The sequence below is a fragment of the Struthio camelus genome, chromosome 8, assembly GCF_040807025.1.
Source record: "Struthio camelus isolate bStrCam1 chromosome 8, bStrCam1.hap1, whole genome shotgun sequence".
NCBI lineage: Eukaryota > Metazoa > Chordata > Aves > Struthioniformes > Struthionidae > Struthio > Struthio camelus.
Genome location: NC_090949.1, coordinates 9,229,692 through 9,243,038, shown reverse-complemented (window position 1 = coordinate 9,243,038; position 13,347 = coordinate 9,229,692). Strand labels below are relative to the sequence as shown.

The 13,347-nt window shown below is 63.0% G+C and overlaps 2 protein-coding genes across 4 annotated transcripts; both read right to left on the bottom strand.

Annotated features, from left to right (window-relative positions):
• Window positions 1-160: 160 nt before the first annotated feature.
• On the bottom strand, window positions 161-5,503 carry LOC104142702 (flavin-containing monooxygenase 5). 2 transcript variants are annotated; one of them, XM_068951953.1, is made up of 9 exons: window positions 5,280-5,495; window positions 4,437-4,490; window positions 3,412-3,600; window positions 3,164-3,326; window positions 2,493-2,635; window positions 1,621-1,820; window positions 1,147-1,499; window positions 969-1,041; window positions 161-691 (listed from the first exon to the last, which is right to left on the bottom strand). In XM_068951953.1, the coding sequence occupies exons 3-9, from the start codon at window positions 3,535-3,537 to the stop codon at window positions 334-336; spliced, it is 1,416 nt and encodes a 471-aa protein (XP_068808054.1). In that variant the 5' UTR covers window positions 3,538-3,600; window positions 4,437-4,490; window positions 5,280-5,495; the 3' UTR covers window positions 161-333. The 2 variants fall into 2 exon arrangements, with proteins under 2 accessions (XP_068808054.1, XP_068808053.1); XM_068951952.1 differs by lacking the exon at window positions 4,437-4,490 and having other exon boundaries at window positions 5,280-5,503.
• An 882-nt stretch (window positions 5,504-6,385) lies between these two features.
• On the bottom strand, window positions 6,386-12,567 carry LOC104153598 (flavin-containing monooxygenase 5-like). Of its 2 annotated transcripts, none has more exons than XM_068951956.1 (9): window positions 12,456-12,567; window positions 10,053-10,199; window positions 9,532-9,720; window positions 9,284-9,446; window positions 8,812-8,954; window positions 8,350-8,549; window positions 7,634-7,986; window positions 7,460-7,532; window positions 6,386-7,182 (listed from the first exon to the last, which is right to left on the bottom strand). In XM_068951956.1, exons 2-9 carry the CDS (start codon window positions 10,182-10,184, stop codon window positions 6,837-6,839), a joined length of 1,599 nt encoding a protein of 532 aa, XP_068808057.1. In that variant the 5' UTR covers window positions 10,185-10,199; window positions 12,456-12,567; the 3' UTR covers window positions 6,386-6,836. The 2 variants fall into 2 exon arrangements, with proteins under 2 accessions (XP_068808057.1, XP_068808056.1); XM_068951955.1 differs by lacking the exon at window positions 12,456-12,567 and adding an exon at window positions 11,022-11,350.
• Window positions 12,568-13,347: the final 780 nt, after the last annotated feature.

The following is a 13,347-nucleotide window of genomic DNA, read 5'->3' as shown; positions in this document are numbered from 1 at the left end:
TGAGGGCGAGTGGGCTTCAGCGGCGCTCGGAGCGGCCATGTCGGTTGAGGGCAGGGCCGGCCCGGGTGCGAGGCCCAGGGGTGGCGGGGCCTGCAGGGGACTGGCCCGGGCACGGGGCTGGAGACCGGGCGGGGGCGGCCCAGGAGGTCACACAGTGTGCTCAGCGATGCCCTCGGCCCGCGGGCGAGCTTTATTGCCCTCTTCCCGAGGGGCCACGATGGCGGCGGGAGGCGAGACAGCTTCTCTCTGGGAGGCGATTTCCTCCGTGCCGGCCGAAGCCCGGAGGGAGGGAGGACGAGCGCGGGCAGGACCCCGTCTCCTTGGGTCGGCGGGTCAAGGAGAGAGCGAGACGTAGACGAGCGTGGCCACGATCAGGCCGATGCTGAGGAGGACCTTGAAGGCGTGGGGCACCAAGGTGGTGCGGGGAGGAGCGGTGCCGTCTCGGGCTCGCAGGGCCTTGACGACGCGCTCCCGCTGGGTCAGGATGGCCTGCCGGGCGCCGGCCCACCTCCCCGGCCCCTGCAGGCGGTACTGGTACGGGGTGCAGGGGCCCAGCAGCACCTCCGTCGCCAGCCGGGGGTCGGTGAGGAAGAGGGTGAGCAGGTTGGGCTTGACACCCAGCTGGCAGGCGAGCTCGTCCATGTAGGGGATGTAATCCACCTGGATGGTGTGCCGCTGGCTCCGCACGTACCTGCGGGAGGAGGTGGACGGGCGCTAGGGCTGCAATTTTGGGGGCGTGCCGAGTGGGGAGCTTCAGGGCTGGTGGCAGGGTTGCTGGGGCTGAGGGTGGCGCAAAGTGAGCAGGGATGGAGGAGAAGGGGGACGGGGCAGCACATCCCTCTCAGCGGGTGCGGGAAGGCGGGAGGGACCGCGGGATGCAGGGAGGGCCGGGAGGGGACAGGACCCCGCAGGCTGCCTCACCGCCGGCGGCCGTGCAAGCCTGGCCCCGTTTCCCGGCGGGGTCTTACCGCTTGGCCATCTCTTCTTTCTTGTGGTTGATGTCAGCCTCCATGTCGCACCTCGGAGGCAGTTTGTTCAGCCCTAGAGGGGAAGAGCCCGAGCGGGTTCAGGTTTCAGGCCTGCGGGCCACAGGCTATAGCTGCGCGGGGGGGGGGGGGGGGGGGGGCGCTGTTTTGGCTCGCTTACCCTTGAAGACGCGGGTGGCCCAGCGGCACTGGAGCTCGGAGATGGGCATGATGGCGCCGAGGGGCTGGATGAGGCCGATGAAAGCCAGCGTTGGCTTCTGCAGGTCGATGGGGAACATGAATTTGTACAGGGAGATCTGGTTCTCCACCACCGTCACGCAGTCCTCGAGGAAGGGGAAGGAGAAGCTGTATCCTGTGGCGAAGACCACGGCATCGATGTCGTCTTCCTTGGTGCCGTCCTCGAAGATGGCGGCAGTTGCTGTGAACTCGCGGACGTTTGGCTTGACCTTCACCCTGCCCGAAATGATGCGGTTGGGCAGGTCATCGTTGATGGTCGGGTGCTGGTGGAGGATCCTGGAAGAGCACAGAGAAACCTTGCAAAGGGCATGGGGCAGGCATGCGGCAGCTTCTCTGGGCCATCGGGTGGTGCGTCCCAGTGCCTGGTGCAGGACCCGTGTGTCATCCCTGCGCTTACCGGTGCTGGGGCTGCAGGCCGTAGAGCGCGTGGTCGAACCGGGCATTTATCTTCCTCTCCAGGATGAAGCTCCCAACAGAGAGGGGAACGAGGCTCTGGAGGAGCTGGATGAAGCGGGTGAGGTAGGAGAAGTCGAAGGGGTAGCCGCTTTCGGCGAGGCGGTGCAGCACCCAGGCCCCGCGCCTGGTGCTGAGGAAGACCTGGGAGGGAGGAGAGGGGAGGTGGAGGTGCCAAGTGTGGCATGAGGGACAAGAGCTGTGTCCTGAGAGCCGTTTCCTTTGTGCACCCCCGTGGAGGCATGCGAATCCCCTGCGCAGCACCCGTGCAGCTGGGATCAGCTGGGAGGGGGTCAGGGTGCCGCTATGGTCCCAGTCAATGGGTGGTCCCCTAAATTATGCGCTGGCTCCAGGCTCTGTGCAGCAGCCAGAGGACAGGGCTGTGTTCTTGCTGTGCCCCTTGGACGTTGGGGTTGTTGACACAGCTGCTAGGGTGACAACGACCACCCTCTGCAAAGGGGGTGGGAGATGCTCTCAGAGGGATATGGCACAGCAGGGAGGGGAGCCTGCAGGCGATGGAGGAGGCTTGCCCCAATACCCTTTGGGATTAGGTTGCTCTCTATAAATAAACACAGCAGCGAGGGAGAATAGCCTTTTAAGCTGAAGTGCAGCATTGGCCTGAAATCAGACAGGCCTGCATGGGCCAGGAATAAATATAGTCTGGGAGCGAGATGAGGGAGAAGGAGCGTGCCTGGCCACTGGTCGGCTTTGGCAGCACAGGCACAGGGTGAAAGCCCAGCCTGGTTTTAAATGAGTCTCTCCTAGGAGATGGACAGCATCCCCGTGCGTTTGCAGCCAGCCATGCTGTGGGCACACCTGCTTTGCTGTGTGGCCCAGCTCCACAGCAATGTCGATGCCTGAATTCCCGGTGCCGACCACGATGACGCACTTCTCTGAGAAGGCCTGCGGGGTCTTGTACTCCCGGCTGTGCAGGTACCAGCCCTTGAACTTTTCTAGCCCTGGGAGGGAGAGCAGAGCAGAGCTGTGCCAGGGAGGGACCACGGGGCGAGGGGGTGGCTGTCCTCCGGCTCGGGCTGGTAATGTGTTTTGGGAATGAGCCAAGCCCACTGTGACCAGCAGGAGTGATGCAGCCCTGGGACAGCGCCCAGAGAGCTGGTGGCATCTCCACCCTGGGAGATGGTCAGTGGGACATGGCCCAGTTTGTGGAGCAGGGCTGGGACCGGAGACCCATTCCCTAAATCTTTTCACAATTCAGCAGTATCTGCCTGCAGAGCAGAGCAGTTTGATCAGATGTTGAAGGCACTGTGAGAGCCTCGTGGCAGATAGACCACTGAAATGGGTGGGATTGCAGCTTGTTGCAGTGGGGATTGATGCAGGAACCCACGAGGGGCGTTTTTGGCAGCAAGCACAGTGGGGTCAGGGCTAAGCCTAAAGAGACGAGTGCTTTGAGAGGCCTTGGGAAGCAGGTAAAGGGCCCACGGGGCCGTGAGACCCGCGGTGGGCCCAGGGGAGCCAGCGCAGCGTACCTGGGAAGGTGTGCAGCGGGAGGTGCGCGTTGGTGTGGTGCCCGGTGCACACCAGCACAGCGTCGAAGACGGCCGACTCCTGCTCCCCACCGCTCTCGGTGACCACGTCCCACTGGCCGGTGACGGCAAAGTCGGGGCGCTTTGCCACGCGGCACACGCTGGTCTGGGCGCAGGGGGCAAGGAGCGGGCGTCAGGTTGCGCCCAGCCTGCCCAGGGCACCCTGCACCCCCCGGCCCCGCGGCGCTCACCCTGAAGCGGATGTATCGGAGCAGGTCGAAGTGCTGGGCGTACATGCGGAAGTACTCCATGATCTTGGAGTTGTGCATGTAGTTGGGGAAGTCGTCGGGGATGGGGAAGTCGCTGAAGCACATCATCTCCTTGGAGGTGTTGATGATGACGGACTTGTAGATGCTGGCGCGGCCCTCATCGGGGTGCTCCTGCGGGATGGGTGGGCACGCTCAGCACCTGCTGGGACTCCCAGGGGCAAGGGACGGGGCTGCGGGGTGCTCCCTGCAGGCGCTTATCTGGCTCAGCGTATCTCTGCCTGTACCTCGCCGTGCCTGCGGGGTCTATCAGGCCCTACCTGGGAGCTGGAATAAGCTGCAGCTGTTGGGAGCTGTGACAGCAGTTGAACCAAGACAGCCCAGGAAGAGATGGAGGGGACTGGGACTAGGACAGCCTGGGTCTGGAGTGGGGACTGGAACTGGAACTGGAACAGCCTGGGAAGGGGCGGATGGGAAGGCCGAGCCAGGACAGTGAACGTTGGCCTAAGGGCTGGCCCAAGCAGTGAGTCTGTGAGGAAGGTCCTATCCCGCTGCTGCTGTAAAGGAGACCATTCCCATGTGGTCAGCACATGAGGTTGTACTGAGGGAACATCCTGCTGCCAGAGCAGTTCTTCTTTTCCATGGTGTGCCTTGGAAGCAGCAGGTGGGACCAGCCACCCCGCAAAATGGGAGAGGAAGCTCTGAACTGGTATGAGGAAATGCAGCAATGGCAAGCAAGGTGTGCTCTGCAGCATGGTGGGCAGTTCCGTGCCTCGACTTCCCCGCTCCCACCGGTGCCCTGCTTCCGTGTTTCCTTCAGGCTTTGCTATGGGGCTTGGTGGTGTCCTGGAGCGGTGGGGGTGCTCGGACCTTGATGAGGTGGCATGCTCCTTGGGCGTCCGCCATACCATCGCCCTTGCCCCAGCAGGGTTTTCAGGCTGCTGAACCAACTCTGGTGTTTCCGGCTCAGCTGCCATTCCTGCTCTCAGGATGATTTCTGCCTGACCTACCTGCCAGCTCAGCTTCTTGCTCCCCTGCGCTCCACCGTTGCTGTTTCAAAGCCACTAGGGACAAAATCAGTGTAATTTCAGCCAAACAACGCCAAATCCCTTTACTGGCATGGTGCAACATCCCGCCCAAGGTATCTGGGCACATCAGCAGGACCTGTCTTTTGAGGGCTGTGGGAGGTGGTTCCCTGGGGGTAAAACACAGCAGCATCACAAGGTGGGTGTAGGAATGAGCTCTGTGGCTTCCCCGGAGGCTGGCAGAGGAAAGGCAGGGATACGCTCTGGGTCTGCGTGGGAGAGGAGCGCAGAAGCAGAGGAGAGCAGCCTGAGAAGGGATGGAGGGGACCAGGAACAGGACGACCTGGGAAGAGATGGACGGGACCAGGACTGGGACAGCCAAGGAAGGGATGGACGGGAGCAGGACCGGTACTAGGACAGCTCAGGAAGAGATGGATGGGAAGACTGAGACAGGGCAGCGAGTGCTGGTGTAAGGACTGGCCCGAGGAGTGGGTCCATGAAGAAGGTCCCATCCTGCTGCTGGTGGAAAGGAGCCCGTTCCCACGTGGTTGGCACATGGACTTGCACTGAGGGAACATCCTGCTGCTGGAGCAGTTCTTTTCCACGGTGTGCCTTGGAAACTGCCCTGCCACATGAATGCACAGTGGGGGCATGGCGCTTCGTTAGCTGTTAACTGAGGATCCTCTCTGTGCTGGAGCGGCTACCGCAGCCCAGCCCCACAGCCTCCCACTTGCAGCGGTGCGTGGGGAAACCTGCCGTGCCGGGATGCCGAACGTGGGCAGAGCGGGGCCCCCCTCAAGGCTCCCCGCAGCGTGGTGCCAGGCTTACCTCGAATCGCCAGAGCCCACCGATATCCCCGCTCCTCTCGAAGCAGGTGGGTGCCAGCCCCTCGTCCAGGCAGCTTTTCACGGCACACAGGCCAGAGGCGCCGGCCCCGATGATCGCTACTCTGCGGGCAGCCATGTCCCACGGCAGGGATGGCGAGGAAGCCTCGGCCAAGGGCGGCGCTCGCTCAGGATGGGGCACGCAGCCCAGCAGGTCGTGCTGCGAAGAGGGATGGAGCGGCGTGTCCGGTTGCGCGCGCGGTCGGCGCTGGGCGAGCGAGGTGCCAGGAGCGGGGCTGGCACCTCCCTGTGCTTCCCAGCACGGCGCAGACAGCCGAGGCCAGCCTGGGCGTTACAAGAAGTGTTTCTCACAGACATGATTTACAGGTTCCCGACACAGCCGTGCCACACCTCCTGCCCATGTGCTCTCCCTCCCTCCCTCCCTCCTCAAAGGAGTCATTATTTCATATAAGCATTTAATGATGCTGAAGCCAGCCCCAGGGATTTCTTGAGTGCGGGGGCTGAGATGTGGCCTGGCTCCAGATTTTGGCAGGCCGCGGTGTGGAAAGCAATGGGGGCGGGAAGCACTGATACTGGTAGGCAGCAGCCGTGCCAGCCTCAGCGCAGGGTAGCCCAGGACCTGCTGCCCCACCTCCGGGTGCCCAACCAGCACTGGCCACCAGCTGGTCCTCCAGAGGGGCCGCACAGGAGGCAAGCGTGGCCAGGAGGGACTGAGCCATTGCAGGGACACAGGAGGCACGGCGCAGGCTGCGAGCCACCACAGCTCGCTCACTCTGAGCACGCTGGCCACAAGCTGGCTCCACGGCAGCAACACTGGCTGTCCCTGCTGCAGACAAGGCTGTTTTGCTGTGGCTGCACGTGTGCGTGTGTGTGCAAGCCCACATGTGTGCGCACACGCATGCAGCTGGCACTGTGCACAGCCAGGCAGCTGCAGCGAGGCTGCCCTCGTGCGCAGAGGCCCTGGTGGCTTCCACGATGGGATGCATGCTGGAGCCATTGCACGGCACCGCGCTGCACCGCAGCACGTTGGCAGCCCGAGTACCACCATACTGGCTCCTACCTCACCTATTTCATGCACAGCGGTCTGGCTCGTTTTAACGCTCTTTAATCCGGTTAGAAAGTTTCCAGTGCCTTTGCCCTTTCATTACTGTGTTAGTCTTGTTTATGGTGTTGTGATTACGTTAGGTGATAGAAAAGCCTGGCAATTCCCCTTTAGGCTAAAGCATTGGCTAGGAGGGACTGATTTCACTCTGAGCGTAAGCAGATTTTCTTGCATATCTGCAGATGCAGAACCCGAGAGCAGGTGCACCCACAGGAGACATGTTTGGGGCTGCCCTTCACCCTGGGTCTTTGCAGAGCCCTGGCTCTTCCCAGCAGCAGGGGAGATTTGGGGGCTCCTCGCCCTGTGCTGCTGCCTCAAGGCCATGCGGCAGTGCCAGGCAGGAGGAGGTCTCTGACATGTAGGTGCACTGGCTGGGCTCCCCCCCTTCATGCTTCAAAGCCTCTCTTTCCCTCTGGCAACACAGCAGGGAGCGAGAGTCTACAGGTAAGTGAAAAGGATGGCAAAGACAGCCACAGCCCCGACCAGCTTGGCCAAGAGTGGCACTGAGGAGGACAAGGTGCCTTCATCCACCTGCCTCGTCCTCAGGGGCTTGATGACGCGCTCCCGCTGGGTCAGGATGGCCTGCCGGGCGCCGGCCCACCTCCCCGGCCCCTGCAGGCGGTACTGGTACGGGGTGCAGGGGCCCAGCAGCACCTCCGTCGCCAGCCGGGGGTCGGTGAGGAAGAGGGTGAGCAGGTTGGGCTTGACACCCAGCTGGCAGGCGAGCTCGTCCATGTAGGGGATGTAATCCACCTGGATGGTGTGCCGCTGGCTCCGCACGTACCTGCGGGAGGAGGTGGACGGGCGCTAGGGCTGCAATTTTGGGGGCGTGCCGAGTGGGGAGCTTCAGGGCTGGTGGCAGGGTTGCTGGGGCTGAGGGTGGCGCAAAGTGAGCAGGGATGGAGGAGAAGGGGGACGGGGCAGCACATCCCTCTCAGCGGGTGCGGGAAGGCGGGAGGGACCGCGGGATGCAGGGAGGGCCGGGAGGGGACAGGACCCCGCAGGCTGCCTCACCGCCGGCGGCCGTGCAAGCCTGGCCCCGTTTCCCGGCGGGGTCTTACCGCTTGGCCATCTCTTCTTTCTTGTGGTTGATGTCAGCCTCCATGTCGCACCTCGGAGGCAGTTTGTTCAGCCCTAGAGGGGAAGAGCCCGAGCGGGTTCAGGTTTCAGGCCTGCGGGCCGCAGGCTATAGCTGCGCGGGGGGGGGGGGGGGGCCGCTGTTTTGGCTCGCTTACCCTTGAAGACGCGGGTGGCCCAGCGGCACTGGAGCTCGGAGATGGGCATGATGGCGCCGAGGGGCTGGATGAGGCCGATGAAAGCCAGCGTTGGCTTCTGCAGGTCGATGGGGAACATGAATTTGTACAGGGAGATCTGGTTCTCCACCACCGTCACGCAGTCCTCGAGGAAGGGGAAGGAGAAGCTGTATCCTGTGGCGAAGACCACGGCATCGATGTCGTCTTCCTTGGTGCCGTCCTCGAAGATGGCGGCAGTTGCTGTGAACTCGCGGACGTTTGGCTTGACCTTCACCCTGCCCGAAATGATGCGGTTGGGCAGGTCATCGTTGATGGTCGGGTGCTGGTGGAGGATCCTGGAAGAGCACAAGGAGCCATCAGGGTGATGGAGGGTCTGCACAGTGTCCTGCCTCTGTCCACTACTCCCCGCTCAGGTGCCCAGTGCCTGGTGCTGGCTGTCAAGGTTGCTTGGTCCCAAGGATGCTCATCAGCTGCCACTGCTCTGGTAGCACCGTGGGGAGAGGCAGAAGCAGGTCCCTTGATCACTGGCAGGGCATAACAGAAATATTAGCTGGGTTTCCTGGGTCAGTACTTGACCCCAGGATGGATATAGGGAGCATGGAAATGCCTAGGACATCATCCCTCCACCTGAACTGGTCTGGATGAAGGGGGAGCCAGGGGGTCTCTTCTCCTGGGCAAAGGGGAGTGTTTGCAGGCACCTGTGCTTTGGCTTCAGGCCGTAATGCGAGTGGTCAAATCTCTCGTTCAGCCGCTTCTCTGCCCAGTCGCTCACCATGGACGGGGTCAGCAGCTTCGAGAGGAAGGTCTTCATGCGGGTGGTGAGGATGATGTCAATGGGGTACCCCTGGTCTCCAACACGGTTGAGGATCCATGCACCCCGGCGGGTGCTGAGGAAGACCTGGGTGAGTGAGAAAAAGTCATGTCTTTATACTGTGACAGTCAAGGGGGCACCCAAGGGCTCCCTCAGAGGGGATACAGCTTCTCCATACAATTGCTCCTCTTTCCACAGCCTCAACAGTCTCGGAGACCCAAAGGCTAGAGTGCCCCATCCCAGACATTTCCAGGAGAGGCCTTGTCCAAGCCTGTGAGTGTCCCATGCGGAGACAGTCTGCTGGGCATGGGGAGCTAACTGCCTGTGGGGATCCCCCTCTGGTCCTCACCTGCTTGGCCGTTTGGCTGATCTCCACAGCCAGGTCCGACCCCGAATTCCCAATCCCGATGACGATGACCCTCTTGTCCTTGAAAGCCTGGGGGTCCTTATAGTCTCGGCTGTGGAGGTAGCGGCCCTTGAACTTCTCGATTCCTGTGGGGAGGGAGGAGGGGTGCTTTGCTTTCTGGCACTGGACTAGAAGGTCACCTCTCGAAAAAATGAGGCAGGACAAATGCTGTGACCTCGGGGCTGCGGCACAGTGGGGCTCACAGCCCCTGGTTGGTGCTGTCCCTGCGGCACTGACTGGTGGAGCCCTTCTGGCCTGGCTGGGTGGGTCCCAGGGAGCGTGTGAGCAGAGAAATGCATGGAGCCATGAGAGCAAAGGAGCAGCAGCGACATTAGAGACTGCAGCAGCAGAGCTTTCAGGGGGTCTCTTCTCACAGCTGGAAACAGCTGGGCCCAGGGGAGCCAGCGCAGCGTACCTGGGAAGGTGTGCAGCGGGAGGTGCGCGTTGGTGTGGTGCCCGGTGCACACCAGCACAGCGTCGAAGACGGCCGACTCCTGCTCCCCACCGCTCTCGGTGACCACGTCCCACTGGCCGGTGACGGCAAAGTCGGGGCGCTTTGCCACGCGGCACACGCTGGTCTGGGCGCAGGGGGCAAGGAGCGGGCGTCAGGTTGCGCCCAGCCTGCCCAGGGCACCCTGCACCCCCCGGCCCCGCGGCGCTCACCCTGAAGCGGATGTATCGGAGCAGGTCGAAGTGCTGGGCGTACATGCGGAAGTACTCCATGATCTTGGAGTTGTGCATGTAGTTGGGGAAGTCGTCGGGGATGGGGAAGTCGCTGAAGCACATCATCTCCTTGGAGGTGTTGATGATGACGGACTTGTAGATGCTGGCGCGGCCCTCATCGGGGTGCTCCTGCGGGATGGGTGGGTGTGCTGATGAGGGGGACAGGGGCGGGGATGGCAGTCAGGGGTCCCATCAAATGGAGGAGTCACAGGGTCTCGGGATGCTCCCAAGAAGGGATCACGGCTGCTGCAAGGGAAGGTCTCCGGGATGCCTGGCCCCAGAGAGGCATCAGGACGCAGGGCTGATGTGAAGGCCCTTTGCATGGAGCCCCTGCCTGCAGCATCCACCTTGGGGACCACGCGTGACTGGGTTTGCGCAGCCGTGCTGGCCACCGGTTCGTTCCCTGGCTACCGTACAGCCAGCGGCAACAGTGCTCGTGCCTTGTGACCAGCGCAAATTACCTCAAACCTCCACAGGCCTCCGATGTCCCCAGACCTCTCGAAGCAGACGGGCACCAGCCCCTCTTGCAGGCAGGCTTTGATGGCGCACAGCCCGCTGCTCCCCCCTCCGATGATCGCGACCCTCTTCGCCATGCTGCCCTTCGCTTCCTGCGGGGAGAGCGAGTGATGGCCCTTACCACGCATCCTCCACACATCTCTTGCTGGGCTCCCAAAGCCAAAATTTCGCTGGGAGCAACTCAGCCCTCTGTGCTGGAGACCAGGGCTTTGGGAGCAAGGGGTGAGGTGGGGTGAACCCCCCCACAGCAGACAAGATTTTGGCTCTCTAGACTGAAGGAGCCCCAGGCTGACAGACAGCTGCTGGGAACTGCCAAAGGGACTATAAAGCACTGAATATCCAGCCCCACGGGGACCCTACAAGTGCTGGGGTTTTGCACCTCCATGGTGCTGCTCCTGGAAAACTCGGGGAGAAATGCTCCAGGGCCTAGAGGAGCAGGGTCCTGAGCACTGAAACCCCCCACATCTCCCTGCCTGGAGAGCGATAGCTGCCTGGAGCAACCGAGAGCCGAGCCGTGAGCCAAGTGCACCTTGTCCCTGGCCCTGCTGCACTTTGCCTTGACGCCTGTACGCAGGGCTCGATCGCTCTGGCCCTGCCTGGGGGCACGGGCCCTCTGCGTGCTGTTTGCTCCCCCCTCCCCAGAGCAAGAGGGGCCGTCTGAAACAGCTCCTTGCTGCGTCCGCTATGCTGCCCTCCGTCACTGCTGACTCCAACCGGCACCCACCCCACGACGGGCCCCGAAGCGAGGCGAATGCTGGAGTCGGAGAGGAGCCAGGCAGCCCCTCTCCCAGAGCTGCCCGGGGCCGCGCGGCGCCGACCGCACCCAGGGAAGCGGGAAGCACTCAGCCGTGCAGGCACGCACCGCGCGCGGCGGGCACGCACTGCGTGACGGCGCGCCGAGGCCCTCGACCGACCTGCAGCTGCAAGGAGAGGCAGCCCTGGTGACCCCAGCGGGGAGCCGTCCCCAGCCGCCGCGCCGGGTCTCTGCCCCTTGGCCCGAGCTCTGAGCTGCGACACCGGACTCTGGCCTGGTTTTATGAAGCGCAGCCTGAGCGGGGCGTCCCCTCCGTCACTCCTCCCACGCTTGCCACGGGGGAGGAAGCCAGCCCCGGCGGCTCGCTCCCAGCCCAGCGCTCTGGTTTCCTGCCACGAGCTTTCACAGCAACCTTGAATTGCCGTTTAATGAGCTGCCTTTCCCGGGATGCAGGGGAACCCCTGCGCCGCTGCGCCGTGGGGACACCGGTCTGCAAGGGGGGGGGCGCGAGAGAGGCAAAGATACAGCCTGTCGCCGTGCACGCAGATTGGAAAAGCGCGGCTGGAAAGCCAAACGCTCCTTTGAACTTTAACCTCCGGATTACTGGGATCAGCACAACCCCGCTTATGCTGAGCCCTGCTGGTAGCCGGGGGGCACACATGGCTCCGGCTGCCCCGAAGGCACCCTGCTCTGGATCGCCCACATTCCCCACTGCCCACGGGAGGACCAGGGCCGGGCATGTCAGCACGCGGTGTCCCTGTAGCCCCTGCTGTGCTCCCTGCTGGTTCGCATCCCAGGGGCCAGGAGATCCCGGTGCAAGGAGGACCACGCAGCTGGGAGCCGCGCAGCGAGGTGTCGCTGGCAGGGGCCATGGGTAGGAAAAGGCACTAGAGCCCTGCACAGCTCTCCTGGGGCTGTGCGAGGCAGAGACCAGCAGGCTCAGGAGCACGCTGCTGGCTCCCGAAGCACTCGCAGCCGCAGAGCGACTGAAGGCTGCGGTGGAAATTTGCTCTCGCGTTTGCTGGCTCTGGAGCACTTGATGTTGCCGTCACTCCAGGGCGCTTCATCCCAGAGCTGAGCAAGGTGTCGGATTGCAGAGGCCAAGGTTTGCAGCAGAAATGGATTTTAAGCTTCTAAAATTCATAGGAGGTTAGCAATAAACAGAGTAAAGCTCTTTCTGCCCATGAAAAGACAGATTTTCACTCCTCCGGCAGCTGCGGACATAAAGGTGGCTGCCGTCTTGGCAAGGCAAAGGTACCATTTGGGGAGAAGCCCTGGCCCCCAAAGCCCGCTGGGCTGTTCAGGCGTCCCGGCGGTTCCTGGGCTGCCTGTTTGTGGGGCTGAGCCGATCACACCATTGCAGCACAACCCCTCACTGGTGGCAAAGGCTGAACTCTGCCTCCAGCAGAGACGCCGCGCTGCCAACCCACGCTCCGCACCTCCGCCCGTACACCGGGGAGAGCATGTCACGCCGCGCACAGAGATCGGCACAGGGTCACCAGGGAGGCAGTGCTGGGCCTATTTTCCTTTCTACCTTGCTCTCAGCTGGTTTCTTTGGCAAACTCTGCAGGCATTGCAGTAGGAGAACACGTACTTTTGGTCTGGGGCCTTTTTCCAGCTCTCAACCCTCCGCTGGGCTCCGTAACGTTTGCGCAGGTTGCCCTTGAAGCTGCCGTTCTTCCTTGGAGGCCGCAGCGGGCCCCGCAGCCCTGGACTTTGCCCCCTCCACGCTCCGGAAACGTGACCGCTGCCCTGCGCAGGGCGGGCTGCCTGGCACCCCGCTCCCCCGGGGCTTGCAGCTTGATCGAACGGCACAAACGGGCACGGGGAGCTGTGCGGGGAGGGAGCTGCCTTCGCCCCGGCGGCAGGCAAGGAGCCAACGCAGCACCGACCCTTGGCCGGGCACCAGGTAGGGCCCAACACAGGCACTTCAGCCAGCATGGTGCTGCCCCCTCGCACCTGGGAAGGGGGCAAACGGGGAGCCAAGCGCTCGCCGTCGTGCTCGCCGGGCAGCCTGGCTTGAGGGATGTCCTCTTCATGAGCTGGGCACGCACCAGCCTGCAGCCCTGCTGGTGAGGGAAGGGGCTCAGAGATAAGGACCACAGGTGGGGACACAGGGCAGTCGAGAGCTACCTGGCCTGGCTCTGTCCCATGGTGTGGGACTGGGCTCTTCCCCTCCTCGTGGGAAAGCCTCAGTCAGACACGGGCTCTGCCTGAGCAATACGAGGCACCAACTTGGATTTTGGCCCTGGGGCCAGCTAAGGGTCCCAGGTGCCGTCTCTTGTGCCCGCCAGCCTGGCTGTGGGAGCCCCTGCTCTCCTAGAGATGACCACTGCGGCAGCAGGGAGAGGGGGACAGCCAGCTCGTTTTTACAATAACGTGGGAGTCTTCTTGCAGCATCCGGAGCCATGGGTTCCCCTGGGCCCCAGCCACCTCCGTGCTGTGTGGGAGAGACCAGAGGGAGCGTGCCAGGGCACAGCATTTTT